This window comes from Pelecanus crispus, chromosome 20 (genome assembly GCF_030463565.1).
Source record: "Pelecanus crispus isolate bPelCri1 chromosome 20, bPelCri1.pri, whole genome shotgun sequence".
Lineage (NCBI taxonomy): Eukaryota > Metazoa > Chordata > Aves > Pelecaniformes > Pelecanidae > Pelecanus > Pelecanus crispus.
Window position 1 is genome coordinate 5,670,063 of NC_134662.1, and position 18,616 is coordinate 5,688,678.

At 54.7% G+C, this 18,616-nt stretch overlaps 3 protein-coding genes across 4 annotated transcripts; 2 read left to right on the forward strand and 1 right to left on the reverse strand.

The window, feature by feature from the left end:
- Positions 1-150: 150 nt before the first annotated feature.
- On the reverse strand, positions 151-5,090 carry SAXO5 (stabilizer of axonemal microtubules 5). The gene is made up of 8 exons (XM_075723881.1): positions 4,538-5,090; positions 3,886-3,989; positions 3,606-3,700; positions 3,399-3,514; positions 2,956-3,074; positions 2,556-2,757; positions 1,511-1,599; positions 151-970 (listed from the first exon to the last, which is right to left on the reverse strand). Exons 1-8 carry the CDS (start codon positions 5,073-5,075, stop codon positions 782-784), a joined length of 1,452 nt encoding a protein of 483 aa, XP_075579996.1. The 5' UTR covers positions 5,076-5,090; the 3' UTR covers positions 151-781.
- Positions 5,091-5,228: 138 nt separating this feature from the next.
- PEX11G (peroxisomal biogenesis factor 11 gamma) lies at positions 5,229-8,333 on the forward strand. 2 transcript variants are annotated; one of them, XM_075723612.1, is made up of 5 exons: positions 5,229-5,294; positions 5,372-5,560; positions 5,644-5,822; positions 6,021-6,071; positions 6,195-8,333. In XM_075723612.1, the coding sequence occupies exons 1-5, from the start codon at positions 5,229-5,231 to the stop codon at positions 6,418-6,420; spliced, it is 711 nt and encodes a 236-aa protein (XP_075579727.1). In that variant the 3' UTR covers positions 6,421-8,333. The 2 variants fall into 2 exon arrangements, with proteins under 2 accessions (XP_075579727.1, XP_075579729.1); XM_075723614.1 differs by having other exon boundaries at positions 6,021-6,068.
- Positions 8,334-9,224: 891 nt separating this feature from the next.
- Positions 9,225-12,588, forward strand: LOC104029586 (ectoderm-neural cortex protein 1). Its single transcript, XM_075723787.1, has one exon. It carries the CDS (start codon positions 9,266-9,268, stop codon positions 11,033-11,035), a length of 1,770 nt encoding a protein of 589 aa, XP_075579902.1. The 5' UTR covers positions 9,225-9,265; the 3' UTR covers positions 11,036-12,588.
- Positions 12,589-18,616: the final 6,028 nt, after the last annotated feature.

Sequence of the window (18,616 nt, forward strand, 5' to 3'; positions counted from 1 at the left end):
GTGGGCCCAGCCACTGCTCGCACACAGACGGAAGCAATTGGAAGTGGTTTTAGTAACCCAGGCTCAAATCCTTTGGTGCTGGCTCACAGCACATGTGAATCAAGCCCATCTGCATCAAAAGGCCGAGGAGAGCTTGTGAAGGGCGGCTGTGGGAAGGCAGCAGCTGACCCCGCTCACTCGGCCTCCCAAGGGAGGGGGCTGGCCGGCCAGCCCACGCTGCTCCCTCTTTAAAATACCTGTAACCCAAACAGAGTTAGTGCAAGCTCAGCATCCAGGAAACCCGTGTGAGTTATCAACACAACAAAAATACATGGCTGACCTCTAGGAAAACAGCCCACTCATCATAAGCTGGGGAGGGCTACCTCGCTGCCCTACTGTTCACTGACCTTTGGTTTCAGGCCTTGACACCAAAATCCAAACACAAAATAAGGGAATATTCCAGCCCACACACAGTCCTGACAGTGCCTCTGATTTTGCTTCTGATCTATTGCCCTTTCTCTGAGCTCCCCCCTACCCCATCTGCTTCCTCCTGCCAAGAGGCTCTCGGTGGGTCTTGCAATCCACAGAGATGTCACCCATGTCTTTGGGATAATCTCCCCGTGTTTTATTCTTGCTGTCACAACACCTTCTTGTGTCCTCGTTCAACTTGTGAAATAAATGTTCCCTGTAATAACGCACAGACAGGCCAAGAGCAGGGCACCAGGATGGCTAACAGGTAACGCGACGTGTGGGCAGTCCACAGCACAGCAAGTTCTGGGCGGTCACCGAAGAAGGGAGAACATCACGGTGCGAAGAGCACCTTCCTCTGGGGACAGTATCCTTTCAGGGTCCCCAGCGGGACGCAGCTCACTTGGGAGTTTGCCTTTCGGATTTCTGCTGGGCTGCGGGACTTGGGCGTGAACTCATCTTTCTGCTCAGTCCTGAAGAGGTCCTGCGCCCTCCAGGGTAGCCCCAGGTGTGAGCATCTGATCTGAGGAGAGAGAAAAGCTTTCAGCACATGGGGACGGGGGTGGGGAGGAGGCTGGTGGTAACGTGGAACCTGGCAGCTCCTACATCCGAGCCCCGTGTTGCTACCTGAAGGGTCACCCCCCTGGGCAGCTGCAGTCTCTGCCCACATCCTCTCTCTCTGGCGATGCACAGCCTTCTTTGCTGGTGGTGCAAAGAGAAGTTAACCCTGGCTGGACGCCTCTAGCCATGCCAATTTTCCTCCTCTCATCCTCTGTGGGGGACCAGAATCACCTTCCTCCTCCCTCCAACGTTCCTTGGCTTAGGGACTTGGTTGCCTATCCCTCTCCCTTCAAAGATTTTTCTCAGCTACGACTCTGCTCCCCACAGAGCGTTTAGTTGAGACCGGAGGCAGACAGGATTTGATGCGTGGCTGTCCCATCTCAAGTGGCTCAAGAGCACACACCAAATCCGATGACGTAAATGGGGAGGCTACAGCTTCACTTGATATAATCCCGCTTCTCCAAGCTGCCCCGTAGTAAATCCAAGCCTATTAAGGCTGTACCTGCTGTAGCACGTCTGTGGAGAGTTGTTGTTTCTGCTGTCTGTGTGGGACCAGCATGGCCTGCGTGGTTGTGACAGAGCTTTCATCTGCTGACAGATGGAATTGAAATAAAAAGTAAATTCAAGCCAGTAAATTAGGAGGCAATATCAGAAAAGCTTTGCAGTTTGACTTGCAGTCACAGATCTGTATGCATCTCCATTAATGAGAGGAAAAGACAGGCTTTGCTGTCAGCACTTTGCTGAAAACCTTTGCCCAGGCAGAAAACAGTTCTCAGGGTGAGGAGGTAAAGGAAGAGATTCACATGAAAGTTACAGGAATATCACTCCATATGCTAGTTATGGAGCTGCTCCAGAGGTCTGGGGCCAAGGAGAAGATCAATTCAACTGTGATCTGTTCCACATTTAATAAAAGAAATGGCTTAAAACCAGATACATGGCATGAAGGGAACTCCCTCTCAGCTGCACAGTACTGGCCATCAGAAACAGGAGGCAACGTCAGAGGAGGATTTTGTTAATGCCTTCCATGACCAGCTCTAACCACATCCCTTCCTGAGGTTGCGTAAGTACAGCTTTTGATCAAAATCTTCTCCTTCCTCCCAAACATAAATGCAAAGCAACTTCTAAAAACAAATGTAGCAAGGGAGAAAGATCAAGCGTCTGGTTCGTGTCCCAGAAATCATTTCTGTCACCTGAACATGCTAAACATTGCTGTACGATGGCAGTGAATGCCTATGGCTGGCACAGGCATCAAGGTGGCTGATGAGTGAGATGTCACCTGGGGAGGTGAAAGTGCCCAAGATTAGCAGTCGCTGTGAGAACCAGCAGCAGCAGGCATGGGGCTGAGCTGTCCTGCCTGGTTTTGGGGTAACAGTCTCATTTTACTCAAAACATGATCCTGCACCAGTGCCTTCCTGCCATCTCCAACCCAAGATGCCTGGGCTGCCTCCTTTCCCAGGGCACCAGGCATCGCTGTCCCTTGCACAGAGCTAGGAGAACCTCGGCAGGCTTCATCTGCCACCACGACAGTCTGAGCGACGGGGCCTTACTGTGGTAGTTGAAGGGGATGTGGCTCTCGCGGTGGCTCTTGCTGTCTGCCATCACCCTCTGGCTCTGGCAGGGCGGCCGATAGTCTGACTGCTGCGTTGTGCCGAAGAAACGGGAGCCTGAACGCTCATCTCCCAAGCAGACGTTGCTTTGATGCTTCTGCAGTAGCAAGTCAGGCTTTGGTGCGAGGTTCCACCTGTCAGCCTGGAGAACACAAGAGCTGCTTTAACAGAAACAGGCTGTAGCTGGGAAAGGCGCCCTAACGCACCTTACACCTGCACAGCCCAGAGCGGGGAGGGGAGAAGGGACAACAGCATCGGCGTTAGGTGCCAGAGTAGAGTACATAAAAGAAGAGAAGGTCTCCACCAGAGAAACACCCATGCAGCAAAGCTGGGAACAGACCTCTGGGTGGAAGAGCTGCGTAGTAGTAGTTCTTGCCAACGCTTGATTTCTCTCAGGGTCCTCATCGCCTCTGGGGATGGATGAGGCATATTTGTTTGGACGGGCAATAGCTACAGGCTCTGGCAAAAGCGAGAGTGAAGGATGTCAGAGAACTCTGGCCTCTGAAGAATTTAGAGCTACAGCAGCTTCTCCTCACGCAATAAAGCATGGGAATGAATACAGCTATTTAACCTGCCAGGAAAGTGGAGTGAGGATGAAAGTGAGCCTCACAGTGACACACTGATGCTGAGTACATAAAAACTATAAAAAATTAAAAATATAAAATTATATACATATTATATGAATGCATTATATCTTTATCTATAATTGTATCATTAAAACCAAGTGATAAAGCCTACTGTTCAGCTTGTGGTCTGTACACGTTGCCCACAGACCTGCCCTACCTAGACTGCGTACTGGGAAGAGCTCTGATGTCGAGGTGGAGAACCTGGTGCGACCATCGCCCAGCTGCAGGTTCGTGCGGTGAATCTGGGAGGCAGCACGCTCCTTGTCATAGGCTCTGCAAGATACCAGATATGAGCTGCTTAACTAGCAATGTTCATCAGAAAGGGCAGCTCCTGGGGATGCCCATCAGGTTCTCCTGCTCATACCTGCGTGTCCTCTTGTCTGGGGCACTGTAGGCATGTTTCTGCTCGCTCGTAGATCCACCGCTTCTGGGATCCCCAAATTTAATAGGAGACACGTGCTGAAGGGAAGCCAAGAGAGCTACAGAACAGCCACTTAAAGCACAATCCCTTTGTTTCCCCTCTCTGTCTTTCCATCCATCTGGTTTTCACTTGCACAGATCCCACCCCTTTCAGGACAGAATTCAACATGGGAACGTGCTGCCCTTTAACTGTGGCTTGGTCCTCCCCAAAATCATGCTGTTACCTTTTCACTTGGCTTTGCAGGTGGACTCCATTCACCCTTAAACTGTGCTTGATAAGAAGTGCTGTAATAGGACTGCCCATCCCCTTTAATCGTGGGAACACATCCTGCCAAGCAGCCAGAGGAGAAAATGAACGGTGTTATTTCTAAAAAATGCTCTATTTACCCTTGTAAGGAAATATTAATGATATCGAAGCTGCAATCTCGAGGCAGCTGCTCTTTTAGCATTTTAGTACTACTGAATCTATTTCGTATCATGAAATGGCAAAGCAACGGACACCAGGTTGAGGGTAAGGCGAGCCACAACGCTGCAGAACACGGATGTGGTGCATCAGAAGCGACGCAGCTCTGCTGTGAAAACTGCAGCATCCGAGGATACAGCGAGCGCGGGCGACAGCTGGAAAGGCTGCGCAGCAAAAGCTTGGCTGGCGAGTGGCTCCAGTTAGTGCTATTAACCCGGTTTATGAGCATTAGATTGATTTACTCGGCTATAAAAAGAGAAGGCAGAATATCCAAATGGTTCTAACAGCTTTAATTGCTCGCGGCGTGACTCTGAGCCAAGCCACGGAACCCCCTGGTGCCCAGGAAGTCTGCGCAGCACCAGGGACGGCAGGGAAGGTCTGCTGGGGCCAGAGCGGTCTGTAAAATGGCTCACCCGGGGGCGAGGGCCGTGGCCTGGCCGCCGGCTGGGTGTCGCGCGCTGGGTACGAGAAGGTGTAGACGGAGGGAGGGAGCCTTATTTTCTCTGCATCTCCCCAAGGAATGCTATCCTTCCATTTCTCGGCCTTGGGCGGGGGGGGTCTCTGAGGAGGGGTGTGGGGATAGGGGAAGCTCTCCCTCGTCGCTGAGGCGAGGACGCAGATGCGAGGATCCGCGTGCATGCAGATGCGTGACTCCGGCGGAACAACCGGGGCCACCGGCTGCAGGGGCCTCTCTGGAAACGCCAGGCGAGTTTCCGAGCACGTTATTTCCCCGCCGCCACCCCCGGCCGGGCTCAGCACCCGCCCGCTGCGGGGCGGCGGGGCCGGCGCCGGCCGGTGAACCCCCCAGAACGGGGGGAACTGGCTGTGAGAAAATGGCTGACGGGCGCCGCCCGGCGCCCGGCGCCCAGCGCCCAGCCGGACATGGGACGCCTTCAGGAAGGGGAGGCCCGTGAGGGGGGCCGGGATCGCCGGCACCGCGCCGGCCGCCATCGCCGGGGAGGCGGGAGGCCGCGGCCGGGCCTCGGCCGCCACCGGGCCGCGTCGCCATGGCGACGGGTTCCACCACCTTCCCGGCGAGCCCCGCGCCAGCTGCGGGCGGGCCCCCGCCCCCGCCGCGTGACGTCACTTCCCGAAAGCGTTGCTATGGCGGCGGGCGCGCTCAGCGGCCTGGTCGCCGCGCTGGAGACCTACCGGGGCCGCGACCGGGCGGTGAGTGGCGGCAGCGGCCCGGCGGGGCCCTGGTGCTCCCGGCCCGGCCGGGCCCTCACCGGGCTGTGCCTCCGCAGGTCCGTGCGCTCAGCTATGGCTGTCAGCTGGCGGGCGGGGCGCTGGCCGGGCCGCAGGCCCCGCCATCCGGGCTGCCCGGGAGCCTCCTGGCCGTGTCGGCCCAGCTGAGCGCCTGCCGCACGGCCCTGCGCCTCTTCGACGACTTCGCCATGCTCAGCTACAGCTGCGGCTACGGGCTGGGCCCCAAGGTGAGCGTGGGGTGCGGGGCGCGGCAGCGGCCTCCCCAGCCACGCCGCGGGTGCCAAGGCGTGTCCCCCCGTGCTCCCCGCAGGACGAGGACGGCCTGGTGCGGGGGCTGTCGGTGCTCTGCAACCTGGCCAACCAGCTCTACTACCCCTGCGAGCACATCGCGTGGGCGGCCGACGCCGGCATCGTCCGCGTCGGCTCTCAGAAGTGGTGGACTCTGAGCACGGCGCTCTGGGCCTTCTCCCTGCTGCTGGGCATCCTGCGGTAAGGCCGGCTAGGGTGCTGCAGTCCGTGGTGTGAAGGAGACGGAGGGGAATGAACTGTGTTCCCTGTGATCAGGCTAAAACGAAGGACCCCCTCAGCTGCAGAAGGGTGCTCTTCCTCACAGATGCAGTTAATGCTGGGGATAAACCCCTCCCCTTTGATGCTATACGAGAAATAACTCTGTTGTCTGGCTCTCAGATCCCTGAGAATCTTGTTCCAGTTAAGAAGAAAGTTGAGGCAGCACAAGTGGTATGATTTCCCTCCTTGGCTACACAGCTGATTTAACCCAAATATATCTGCTCTCATTTGTGAGCTATCACTAATTATTATTACATTGTGGGCTATCACTGATGTTACTTTTGCTTCCAACAGTACATCTTCGCCTCTGAGTCGGAAGAAAACGCAAGCCCAAGTGAAGGCTGAAGTTTTGAGCATCCTCACGGACATGGCCGATCTCTCCAACGCAATCCACTGGCTGCCTCCGGGATTCCTTTGGGCAGGGCGCTTTCCTCCATGGTTAGTAGGTCTCCTGGGGACCATATCCTCCCTGATTGGCATCTACCAAGCATCTAGAGGAGGAAGTTCTGAAGCTGTATAAACCATCGCTAAGCATCAGAAGCCCCATTTTTACATGGTAAAAATGCCTTTAGTGAGGCAGGGTGTATTTTAACTTGCCTGGATGTCAATGACTGTAATTCTGAGCATCCTGTAATCGGGACTGAATTCAAGATGTCTGCTAGAGAGAGGATTGTTTGTGGTTAACAATTTTTATCACTCTTCATCAGAGAAATCTTTCAGATGAATCCTCTGAAAAAATCAAGGTGTCTCCTAGGATTGATAAGATAGAGGGGGAAAAAAAGTCACTTCCTTCCTTCCTTCCTGTGTCCCAAAAGACAAATGCAACCCTCCAGTCTTCGCTGTCGCTTAAAAGAGCACAAAGTCAGCGTTAGGCGGAGAAACGGCCACAGTTCTGTCACACACAGCTTGTAAGGGACGGATCCCGCGAGTTCGAGCTCCAGGCTCAGCGCTTGGTGCCTCATCAGGTGACCCCTCTCGTGGAAGTTTCTCCATCAGATGTTTTGGTGAGCCCAGAGCGATGCTGCAAGCGCCAACGGGAGCAAGTGGTTGTTTTGTTTGTGATGGCTGTGTTTCTTTAGAAAGAAATAGCAACTGTAAGCGGTGCCTTGCCCGGCTTTCTTCTAGTTCCTGTTACTCATTTAAGGAAAAATCGTGGAACTTGAGACTTCCCAGTTAAACCAGGAGCCGCGCTGGGCCTCCAGCTGTGCCTTTACCAAGTGCCGCCGGGTGGAGCTCTTCCACCAGGCTCTGGCAGCAGCCAGCACATTTTTTTTTTTTTTTTTTAAAAAAAAAGGTAGCAAATTTATTAATCACCTTCAAAGGACCAATAAAACCAATGCCAAGCTGAGTCTTACAGTTATATTTCTAGGCGGTGCCAATAATAAACGAGATGAAAGCTTCAAAGGTGGCCTTGAGTGATCAGTCCTTCTGATAACCAGGCAAATGTTCTTTATCTGGTTCTAGAAAGCTCCAAAGAGCGCCTGGGTGACAGAAAATGTTTGTGCTGTGTTGGCTGCAGCTCCCTCTCTGTTACCAGCGTTCCGTCTCCCAAAATAATTCAGAGCACCTGACTGTCATCGAGAGGCATCTTTTGAAAACTGTTCCGCTTAGTCTGCGCAGTGCTTGTGCTCCCTGCAACACGCTACAGCACAGACCGCGTTTCCAGGAGGTTTGACGTCTTTTTTTTGTTGTTGTTTTTGCATGGACATGGGAAGCTATCTCCTGCCGGTGTTCAAAGAGCAGAGCGAGGTCTTGATGCTCTTTATCCTTTGCCCTGTCCTTGCTCTTTATCCAGACCTTCACCCTGCAGAGTGCCAGCTCTGCCACAGAGGACGCCTTCCTGTCTGGGCTCAGAATTTGCTGTCAGATTACAGGTTTTGGTACAGTTGGGAGTGTGGGCAAGCGTTATCTGGAAGAGACTCTTGGTTTTTCTCCAGGCACGTTGCAGGCCTGCTGCCCAAACAGGTGGAGCACCCAGGTCCTGTCACCAGCTGCGATGGCTCCTGCTGCAGCTTTGTGTTTTTCAAATAAGAAATCAGATTCTATCTCTTCATATTCTTATGCTTGTTAAACCATTCCTTCAGAACACGCTCTCCTGCTTAGCATGGGACAAGGGGAGCTATAGCAATTAAAAAAAAAAAAAAAAAGAAAAAAAACCCCAAACCAACAAAAGACCCCCCACCAAATACACACAGCTCTGGTGCCAAATTAGTAAAACTCTAAACCACGCTTTTAATTTTAACTTAGAGAAAGGATGCTGTAACCTGGTCTAAGGGCATTTGCTTCCCCCCACTTCCTCATCGAGCGATATTTAAATTGCAGCTGGTGAAGCGCAGGACAAACCGTGCAAAGATAAAGTGAAATCCGGTCCTTCAGAACTTCTCAAATTCCTATTTTCTGCAGAGCGCTTTTAGCCCTCAGTGACACGCAGTATTTAAGCACCTACAGTGGCTGCTGCTGACCGTCCAGGGCAGCACTCGCTCTTTTTTTTCCTTTTAGCCCAAGACCTTGCGCGGGCAGACCCGACCCTCCCAAAACCTGGTTTTTTTTTTTTGGGGGGGGGGGGTGGGGGGGTGGTATTTCCCTCTTTTCTGCCGCGGCATCAGCCCAACTCAGCCCCTGCTTTGCCGCATGCAGGAGACATTTGCTGAGCAGGGGGGTTTGTTCCGGCCGCGACCCCCCCCGCCCGCCAGCACCCCCGGCAGAGCAGCGCCCGGCCCCGGCGCGGCCCCCACGGCCCCGCAGGGCAGGGGGACGCCGCAGCCGGGCTTCGGGAGCCTCAGGGCTGCCCTCCCGCCCCCTTTTCGGCTGCGCAAGCCTTGCTGCGGCGGGGAGCGGTGCTGCGGCGCCGGGGGTGGGGGGGCACGGCGGCGCCGGGCCGGGCGGGAAGGGGTTAAGGGCGGCGCATGCGCAGGCCCGGCGCCGGCTCCCATTCACAAAGCGCGAGCGGAGGGCGCTGCGGCCGCTGATTGGCCGCGCCGGCCGGGGCGGGGGCGTGGCCGGGGGCGGGGCCGGCGGCAGGGCGGCCACGCGGCGGCGGGGCGCGGCGGCAGAGCGAGCGGCGATCGCGGCGGCCCCGGAGCGAGCCCCGGCGGGGTGCGGGACCCGCGGCGGCACCGGCAGCGCACATCGCCCCCCACCACACCCCGCTACTACGCGGCGCCCGGCGGGGCCGCGCCCTGCACCGGCGGTTCGGTCCGGGAGCGCCCGGTGCCCCGCTTCGCTCCGCCTGGGCGAGCCCCGCCGCCGCGGGACGCCCGCTCCGAGCTCCCCTTCCCCGCGCCGCGCTCCCGCCGGTCCCGGGCACCGCTGACCGGGCTTACCCTGCCGACTCCGGTTCTCCCTTGCAGAGCAGCTTCGCCACCATGTCCGTCAGCAGCCACGAGAACCGGAAATCCCGCTCGAGCTCCGGCTCCATGAACATCCACCTTTTCCACAAACCGGGCCACGCCGACAGCCTCCTCACCCACCTCAACCTGCTCCGCAAGCGGCACCTCTTCACCGACGTGGTGCTGCGGGCGGGGAACCAGGCCTTCCACTGCCACCGGGCCGTGCTGGCCTCCTGCAGCCGCTACTTCGACGCCATGTTCAGCGGGGGGCTGAAGGAGAGCAGGGACGCCGAAGTCAACTTCCACGACTCCCTCCACCCCGAGGTGCTGGAGCTGCTGCTGGACTACGCCTACTCGGCCCGGGTGCTGATTAACGAGGAGAACGCGGAGTCCTTGCTGGAGGCCGGGGACATGTTGCAGTTTCAGGATATCCGGGATGCTTCGGCCGACTTCCTGGAGAAGAATCTCTACCCCGGGAATTGCTTGAACATGCTGCTGCTGTCCGATGCCCACTGCTGCGAGCGGCTGCTGGAGCTGTCCTGGAGGATGGCGTTGGCCAACTTCACCTCGCTCTGCAAGACTGAAGACTTCCTCCGACTGCCCAAGGACAAGCTGCTGGAGCTGGTGGAGAGCGAAGAGCTGGAGGTAGAGGACGAGACGCTGGTCTACGAAGCTGTTATAGGTTGGATCCGGTACGATTTGCCCCAGCGCCATGAAGTTCTGCCGGAGCTGCTGCGCTCCGTCCGCCTGGCCCTTCTGCCCGAGTCCTACCTGCGGAAGCAAGTGGCCTGCGAGAAGCTGGTGACCAGCCACAAGCTGGGGGAGGAGATCGTGGCCGACGCCGTACGATGCAAAATGAAGATCCTGCAAAACGATGGCCTTGTGACAGGGTGCTGTGCCCGACCCCGCAAGGTCAGCCAGGCCCTGCTGCTGCTCGGCGGCCAGACCTTCATGTGCGACAAGATTTACATGCTGGATCACAAAACCAGGGAGATCATTCCTCGTGCCGACATCCCGAGCCCTCGTAAAGAGTGCAGTGCCTGCGCCATCGGGTGCAAAGTGTACATCACTGGCGGCAAAGGCTCCGAGAACGGCGCTTCCAAAGACGTCTGGGTTTACGACACCCTCCACGACGAGTGGGCGAAAGCGGCTCCCATGCTGGTGGCGCGGTTTGGCCACGGCTCCGCCGAGCTGGACCACTGTCTGTACGTGGTGGGGGGCCACACAGCAGTGAGCGGTGCCTTCCCGGCCTCTCCCTCCGTCTCTCTCAAGCAAGTCGAACACTACGACCCGCAGCTGGACAAATGGTCCTTGGTGGCCCCTCTCCGAGAAGGCGTAAGCAACGCCGCCGTGGTGGGAGCCAAGATGAAGCTGTTTGTTTTCGGCGGCACCAGCGCCAACCAGGAGAAGCTGCCCAAGGTGCAGTGCTTCGACCCCTGCCAGAACCGCTGGACGGTGCCCGCCAGCTGCCCCCAGCCCTGGAGGTACACGGCCGCTGCCGTGGTGGGCAGCCACATCATCGTCATCGGGGGGGACACGGAGTTCTCCGCCAGCTCCGCTTACCGCTTCCACAGCGACACCTACCAGTGGTCCAAATTTGGGGACGTCACCGCCAAGCGCATCAGCTGCCGCGCCGTTACGTCGGGTAACAGACTGTACGTGGTGGGGGGCTACTGCGGGGCTCAGCGCTGCAAAACGCTGGACTGTTACGACCCATCATCCGACACCTGGAGCAGCGTCACGACAGTGCCTTACTCCCTCATCCCCACCGCCTTCGTCAGCACCTGGAAGTACCTGTCCGCCTGAGTCACGGTGCGGCGAAGAATCTGGAAGGTAAATAGTTGCGGATCAACCCAGAGCTCCTCTGTATAACTTTGCGCTGCACAAGGGTTAAACCCTGAGGGGCAGACGCATGTGGATCCGGACTGGAGTCGTCCTAGAGAACAGCCTTGTGCGAGCATCAGCTCCAGAAACATGCTTCCTGGCTGGTAGTTTGGGATCTAAAACCCTGCAGGAGAGAGAGAAAAAAACCCATCTCTTTAGGTGCTGAAATGCTGCGGGGAGAAGATTAGTATAAATAACAAGACACTTAACCTGGCATCCTAGCCCTTCCCCTGAGTCTTGGCCTATGCAAAGATTTTGGGGAATGCTCTCTGCGAGGAGGATTGGGTGTCGCCCCCGGTTCGGAAAGCTCGTCGAGGCGATAATTGTGTTACCAGGCAGGCTGTCTGCAGGAGCTGGGGGAGACCGCACGGTGCCATGGGGGACCGGCTGCTGCTTTTAGCACGGCCTCCTCCTCCTGGTGCCACGGTTAATCTGCTCGTGGCACCCAAATGTCTTGTGGGACGTGAGGGCTGTGAGCTGGTGCCAGAACAAGATTATAGCTGGGATTTAGTCCCAGAATGGTTGGTAATTGCATTTGTAAGACAAACCCTGTCTACATATAAACACAGGGTTTCTCCTCTTCTAATTATTCTCTGGTGTCCCTTTCATGCCATTTCTTTCCTGCTACACCGCGATTAAGTTTTTAAAAATTTGCAACTGGAATTAAACCTTTCTAAAGGCTCTTGGCAGAAAAGATGCCAGTAAATCACAGCTCTCTGCAGGTTTTCTATCTTTTCCCCTTGAGAGATGTACTACCCAGATGAACTTGTAATGAAGTACCCTGCGATACCTATAGACAATTCCTGGATGTAGAGGGAAATAAGCCGCCGTCACTCCACGATAGGAGCATTTGAGGTTTTGAGGCCTGGGGAGCATTGGCGGGTTTGCTGCACGCTGCTCTCGCAATACTTCCTTCTGCACTACGAGGCTTCACGCCTGATTTTGCCAGTGTCTTGCTTCACCGAGGATCCGGACAGAAGACCCGGGCAGAAGGAATGCCTCCTCCTACCTAGCAAATCTGTGACCTGCCCCGGACGCCAGCCCTTGCGTGGCTCTGGCAGCATCAGCAGGGCTCACGGCAGCACGGCTCTGCCTTGGAACCGCTGCTGTAAATCCCCTTCCTTCAGGCCGGGGAGGGGACGGGCACCGAGGGACCTCCTTGGGCTGGCAGCTTGCGCCATTCCCAAGTTTTCTCCTAACTCATGTGATCTCAGAGCAGGAACCAGAAGAGTATTTTTTACTTCTTTCATTTACTATCTTGTTTTAAGTGATATTTACTGGAAAGGACAAAGGAAGCTCTTAAGTAACTGGCAGCAGGCTCTGGACTGCCCTGCTGTGACTTGGAATGCGGGCAGCACCAGAGGCAGTTGCCTGAAATGCCTTAACACATGACAATACTTTGCCCATGGGCTGGTTCTGTACATTTTTTTTTTTTTTTTTTTAATATACAGCAGTTGTGTGTGTTTATTACTCAGCCTGGAGCTGCTTCAATAAATCTGAATAAAATCCACTGTGTCCCTTGCCTGGTCTGTACGCTTAAGCTGCAAGTTTTCCCAGCCCACACTTGAGATAATGTTTAGCAAAAGTAGCAAAGAGCATTCCCTGCTTGAGAGTCCAAAGCTTCGTCGGCCGGAGAGGGCTCAGGTCCTCCTGTACCTTTGTAACACAGGACTCGGGAAAGCTCAGGTCCTGTACTGCTTTCCAGCTTTGAAGGACGCACAAATCTGTTTAGAACTGCAACGATTAAGCTATTCTGGTCGTCCTCCGCAGAGCTGGGTTTCCTCACTGCCAAAAAGAATGGAGGAAAGCGCTGCCGCTTCTCTCCCCGCGGGCTGCGTGCTGCGGGCGATGGTGGGGGCCGTGGGTGGAAGGAAAAGCTCTGCTGGGGTGGGAGGTGTGAGACGGGAACCAGCACGGTCAGAGGCAACGGGCACCAAAGGTGCAACTGGCTGTCTCACCACGGAAGCATGGTTTGGGCGTGATCCATTATTCAATTTCAGAGTTAAATAAATCAATGTCACAACCCTTCCTAGCTGCTAGTATAGGCAAGAACTGGCAAGACTGGAAGGAAGCAAGCTGCCCTGCTGCCGGTGGCTGAAGCAGATAAACTGACTTCACTTCCACCCTGTTTTCTGCCATTTTCAGCCCCCAGGCTGGGCCTTGTTTCATTTACCCTCGCTGTGCTGCCTCTCCATCGCTTCCCAAGCCCGAGGGGAGGCTTGTGCACCAGGCTGCAGGGAGACGAGCCCACAGCCTGCCCTGCAAACCCAGCCCAGAGCACCCCAGGGACCTGCAAACCCAGCCCGGAGCATCCCGGGAGCCCCCCAAACCCAGCCCGGAGCACCCCAGGGCCCTGCAAACCTGGCCCGGAGCACCCAAACCCAGCCCGGAGCATCCTGGGAGCCCCCCAAACCCGGCCCGGAGCACCCCAGGGCCCCCCAAACCCAGCCTGGAGCATCCCGGGGCCCCCCAAACCCGGCCCGGAGCATCCTGGGGCCCCCCAAACCCGGCCCGGAGCACCCCGGGCAGCAGCATAGAATCAGAGAATCATTTAGGTTGGAAAAGACCTTTAAGATCATCGCATCCAACCATCCAGCAGTTGGAGCGTGGGGCAACTCCCAGCTTGGCCGTGCCTCGCACACGCAAGCGCGGGCAGGCACGCGAGCTTGCAGCCCAGGAGAAAGTCCCAGCGCAGGACACGGCTGGGACTGGAAGCCAGCAGGAAGCATCTCCATCCCTGTTAGCAGGGACCCGCTTCACCTTTAGCATATCTGCAGCAATTCCTGAGGGTCGGACAAAGTCCGACTTTGCTCAGCAAGTCAGAGGAGTGGAGGTTTCATTCATGGCCATTTGAGCAGCAGCTGTTTTATTTCTGCTGCCAAGCAATAAACGTTGGCTCCCGGCCACATCCGCCGTTTGCACCGGGGATGAAGTTGCTTCTAGCAGCGTGGGTCTCTGTCTGCCTCTGCTCCTGGCGCTGGGATGGCATCTGAGCCACGCTCACGGCATTTTCAGCCAGGGGAGCGAGCGGCCCTGCTGCTGAAGCCTTTGCAAGCGTCTGGGAATTGTTTCCTCATTTCAAACTATACTTACAGCTAACTGCCTCTCAGGGAAAACCGGCACTTCAAGCACACCTGGGCTTGGCCGCTCTGCAGCGGCTCCACGCTGCTGGCAGCAAAGCCGGAGCTGCATTTCGTTGCCTTCATCCTCCTTCATCTGGCAGAAAGCCCCGCGCTGTCCCTCCGCTCCACCTCCTCCTGGCAGGAACCCGCTCCCAGCACAGGGAGCACCCCTGGGGAAAACGAGACACCATTTTCTCCTGCATGCTTGATGTCCTCCCAGCAGACCTGTTTTCCCAGTTTGTCATTTCCATGCATCGATCCAACCACTACTTCAGTTCCCGGGGCCGGCGGATTTAGGCTGCAGGGGAATTTCATTTAGGGGTTAATTTGATTACTGGGCCAGAAATCCTCCTGAATTAATAGAAATCGTTTAGAATCTCACCATAGCTCAAACCTAGGCCTCTCCTCCTAGCCCAGGACCCCGCTTCGTGGCTGCACCCCTCCAGCTGCAGGAGCAAGACCCCAGCCCACAGTCATATCTGGAAGAGGCAACGCACACGGGCATCACCAGGCCCAAAGCCGAAACAACCCAAGCGTGACATCGCTCTCCCGTGGGATGTTCGTCTTCTCACACAAAGCCTGCAAGCCACCATAGCCCGAGAAACGCAGCATCAGACCGACCCGCCTCCCTCCCGGCCACAAGACGGAGGGGCCAGCGCTGATTTTCAGTGAAATGTACGGCTTCTCGCGGTCGTGGCTGCATTCTGCTCGGCAGCCCCTGCTGCCGGAGTGCCAAGGCAGCGCACAGCCTTTCTCCCTTCTCCACTGCAATTAACAGCGCTGGCCATCCGCAAAAAACCAGCACAGCAGGAACTGAGAAATGCCCTTTTTCTGGCTAAGAGCGGGCGGATCATTCGGATGCTCTGCAGTGCCCCCACCACACATCTAGCAAGGAGCTGGAGTACACGCTGCTGTTACGACGACAATCCATGGCAGCCCAGGGAAAACAAAGCGCTCACTACACACAGCATGATTTTGTCCATGACTTCAACGTTCTAGAAGGGACAAAGGACATTACACATCTACCTGGCTGAAATCCCCTGAAAAATGTCCGTATCGCACACAGTCCCCTGGGATAACTTCAGGCCTAGCAACACACCGTGCCCCGTGCAGCGAAAAGGCACCAGCTGCCGCTCCGACACGGGAAAGGCACGTCTACGTCGTGCTGCAAAACGAGGGTTTTTCACGCTCCTGCGTACATGGAGCCCCGTAACAAAGCGATCCCTGCCGTGTTCGAGCCTCCTGTGCGTGCGAGGCTGTGCCAGAGCCAGGGACCGTGCGTCGCACGCTCCAACGCTACCAGCTCCAAGAGGGTTTGGCTTTTATCCTCTGCCAGATCCCACGGGCCCAGAAGCAGCGAACAACGTAGGCACCGCACGAGGCAGACCCCACAGCCCTTGTCTGTTGAGCCTTGGGCTGGCCCCGTCACTGGGATGAGAGATTCAAACCGGATTTGAGTCACAGGAGCGAGGAAAGGGAAAGGCAGAAAACAGCACATTCCCACTGTCGGAGCACCCTACGGAGCCAATATCCTCTGTGCATGTTTGTCCTCAAGCATCTGGCTTGCCGATGAATCTCAGACGCATGTATGGGAACCATCAGCTGTGTCTCACCCACATGAAAGAGGAAGCATTAGCATAAAGCTGGTCATTGCCTATGGCCTCAGAATGATTCATCCGAATAGAAAGAATGTGGTTTGGGTTTCGGGTTAATTAGCTACAGATCTTCAAGAGAGACAAGGCAGGGCGGAGCTGCTGAATACCGGTATGAGCAAGTTAACAGCTCTGAAGGCACCGCCATCCGTCCCGAAATCACAGCCTCTCCTGAAATCACACCCTCCTTGTGAAAAACGGAGAACGCGTCTCATAGATGAGCGACAGCATTATCGATGATACTGTCAGTCAAGGTGTTTGCAATCACCAAAGGAACGTCTGCCCCGCCGCTGCGGCAAGAACTGAAGCGTAACACAGAAACGCCCACACTCGTTTGAGCACCGATGGCTGCAGCAGCACCAAACTTCTAACAGATGCAAATTCTGCCTGAGATTTCAACTTGCCCCTGCGGAGCTCTGGGCTGCTGCGGCCGGGCAGTTCCCAGCGGGAACCGGTGCTGCAGGGATCCCTCCGGGCCACGCTAACCCTGGATCCAGGCTCTTGGCTTTCCAGAAACAGTTCTGGTCTGACACACGATTACGGCTGCAGGAGAGTACAGTGCAATTAGAAAAATAAAAATTAAACCCACTGCTCTGGAAGCAGCTCCTCGTAACTTCTGGCCTAGACTGTCCCTCTCAGCTGCCCCCCATGAAATCGCTTTGATTTCATATCTTGCTGCTGAAAAATATTTAGACATGGACATGAAGTTACACGCCTTGCTCCAGCGACAGCGAGGTGCGAAGGCGCAGAGGCAGTGACCTCCAGCGGCCACTGCGGCTCAGCTCCCTGGAAGCCGAACAAAGCAGAAGCAGATGTAAGAAATTTCCTCGTAAAGGAAGTGCAAGCAAAAGCCTACACACACACACACTTGAAAATTTCATTTGCTAACACATCAGTCTGTTGCTTCCCATAAAGATCAAGTCATATTTTAAACACTGGTGTGCCTAGAAGGTTTTGATCATTTACATACATTGGAAAAGTAGAAAAACTCATGTTTTTCCAATCAAGTTCTGGTTTGTGCCACAACCCAGATGTCAACCGCGCTTCAGAGACTGAAAAACGCAGACTGTATTCCACCAACGCCTGTACCCAAAGAATCCGGTCCTCCAAAGATGCTCTGATACACACAAAGACTTGTCGCTGCGCAAAGGGATTCCCAGGCTGTCCCGCTGGCACCGTCACATCCAAAACCGGCCGAGGGTCTTCCTCAACGCTGGCTACAGCGCAGGATTCCGATAATAAAAATCATCTCTCTTCCTCTGAGAGCACCGCTCTAAGTCCCAGTTCTCCCCCTCTCTCCCCAGTTCTGCCTCTGTTCTAATCTCTAGAAATTATGCGAGGTTACAGCCTTTGGCGAGCGTGCCGGTACGCCACACGTGGGGATTTTACCAGGAAACGCAACTTGCTGACTCTGGAGCTGGGAAGCACTGCACCAGCCAGAGGCTATGGGATGGTGCTGGGAGCGGGGGCTGCCAAATTGGCACAAGCACTAGGCAGAAAGTTTCTATTTTTGTTATACTTGTTCCAAATGGGAACCGATACTGCCTGGGACAGAGCCAGGCATGTCTCAGACTAGCACCATGCAAAGTACCTACATGCTAATATAAGCAATTTTAAGTGCACTCTCTCACTAGTATGCTGGGTTCAGACATTTTGAGACCAGCTGATTTTTTTCCTAGGGTGCTCACCTCGCTGGCAAGGTCTGCAGCTATTAGCATCCTCCACTTAATGCCTCCTACGCTCCGTCCTCTCCTTTGGAAAACCGTCAGTTTTGTTCCTATGGCACGTTATTTCTGTCCAGGGTAGAAAGTGAGAAGCATGTGAGAAGCGGCTGCTGCTTTGATCTTTAGTTCAAATAGAACATAATTTTTTTTTTTTATATATATATATATATATATATAAAGGCAGTCAGTTTTTAAATGCTTTTTTTTTATTGCTAGAAGTTGGTTTCAGTCCTATTGCAGCTCTGAAATCCTTCAGTGGAGAAACATTGCAATCATCGTAAAAATAATCATTTGGTGTGCTAAGATCAAGTTTACAATTAATCAAGAGTGCACAATTCAACAGAATATTAACATTTAACCATCCACTTTACAAATAAAATAAGGACTACAAAGATGTCGCTACTGCAGTATCAACAGTAAAGGAATTATTTACAATGTTTACACCCTAGCAAAAAAAAAAAAAAAAAAAACCAAACAAACGCTTCCCCAACAAAATGGTCAATTTAACCATGGACCATGATTATTTATTAAATCTTTACAGTGCAAGGTGGGCCTAGAAACCAGACCTAAGACTAAAGAGCATCAAGAGAGTTCACAGCTCTGAGCGACATGCACGCAGTTACGCCAACAGGATCTACTGCCATGAGAGATTTCCTTCCAGGTACACACAGAAATGGAATTTGAAATAAAAGTGCTCCAATTTCTTTCAGTACAAAAATATAAAAAATTGATTTATAAACATGGCACAAGTGGTACGGACCAGAGCTCACACAAATGGTATTTGGTGAAGAACATGCTGATGGTGAATGATAAAGAGCCGCCAGTGGTTACAGAGACGTCGGGTCTGGCCTCGAAAGAGAGGGCAGGGGAAGAGGCTTTTCTTTGACCTGTTCAGCAAGAAGGTCAGGCAAGGATAGCACATGCATAACCTGGAGTCAAGATTTTTTTCTTGTAAATGCGAGAAGTGCTGAGGAAGACAACAAAACACTCCCGATTCCCTTGCAC

Excerpts from the sequence above, each read along its gene's own strand:
- SAXO5 (XM_075723881.1), bottom strand. The coding sequence starts at position 5,075 with ATGGCGGCCGGCGCGGTGCCGGCGATCCCGGCCCCCCTCACGGGCCTC. Across the intron at positions 3,515-3,605 it reads CCAGACAAGAGGACACGCAG|AGCCTATGACAAGGAGCGTG; the intron begins GTATGAGCAGGA and ends GGTATCTTGCAG. Across the intron at positions 971-1,510 it reads CCACAGACGTGCTACAGCAG|ATCAGATGCTCACACCTGGG; the intron begins GTACAGCCTTAA and ends CTCTCTCCTCAG.
- PEX11G (XM_075723612.1), top strand. The coding sequence starts at position 5,229 with ATGGCGGCGGGCGCGCTCAGCGGCCTGGTCGCCGCGCTGGAGACCTAC. Across the intron at positions 5,295-5,371 it reads ACCGGGGCCGCGACCGGGCG|GTCCGTGCGCTCAGCTATGG; the intron begins GTGAGTGGCGGC and ends GTGCCTCCGCAG. Across the intron at positions 5,823-6,020 it reads CTGCTGCTGGGCATCCTGCG|ATCCCTGAGAATCTTGTTCC; the intron begins GTAAGGCCGGCT and ends TCTGGCTCTCAG.
- LOC104029586 (XM_075723787.1), top strand. The coding sequence starts at position 9,266 with ATGTCCGTCAGCAGCCACGAGAACCGGAAATCCCGCTCGAGCTCCGGC.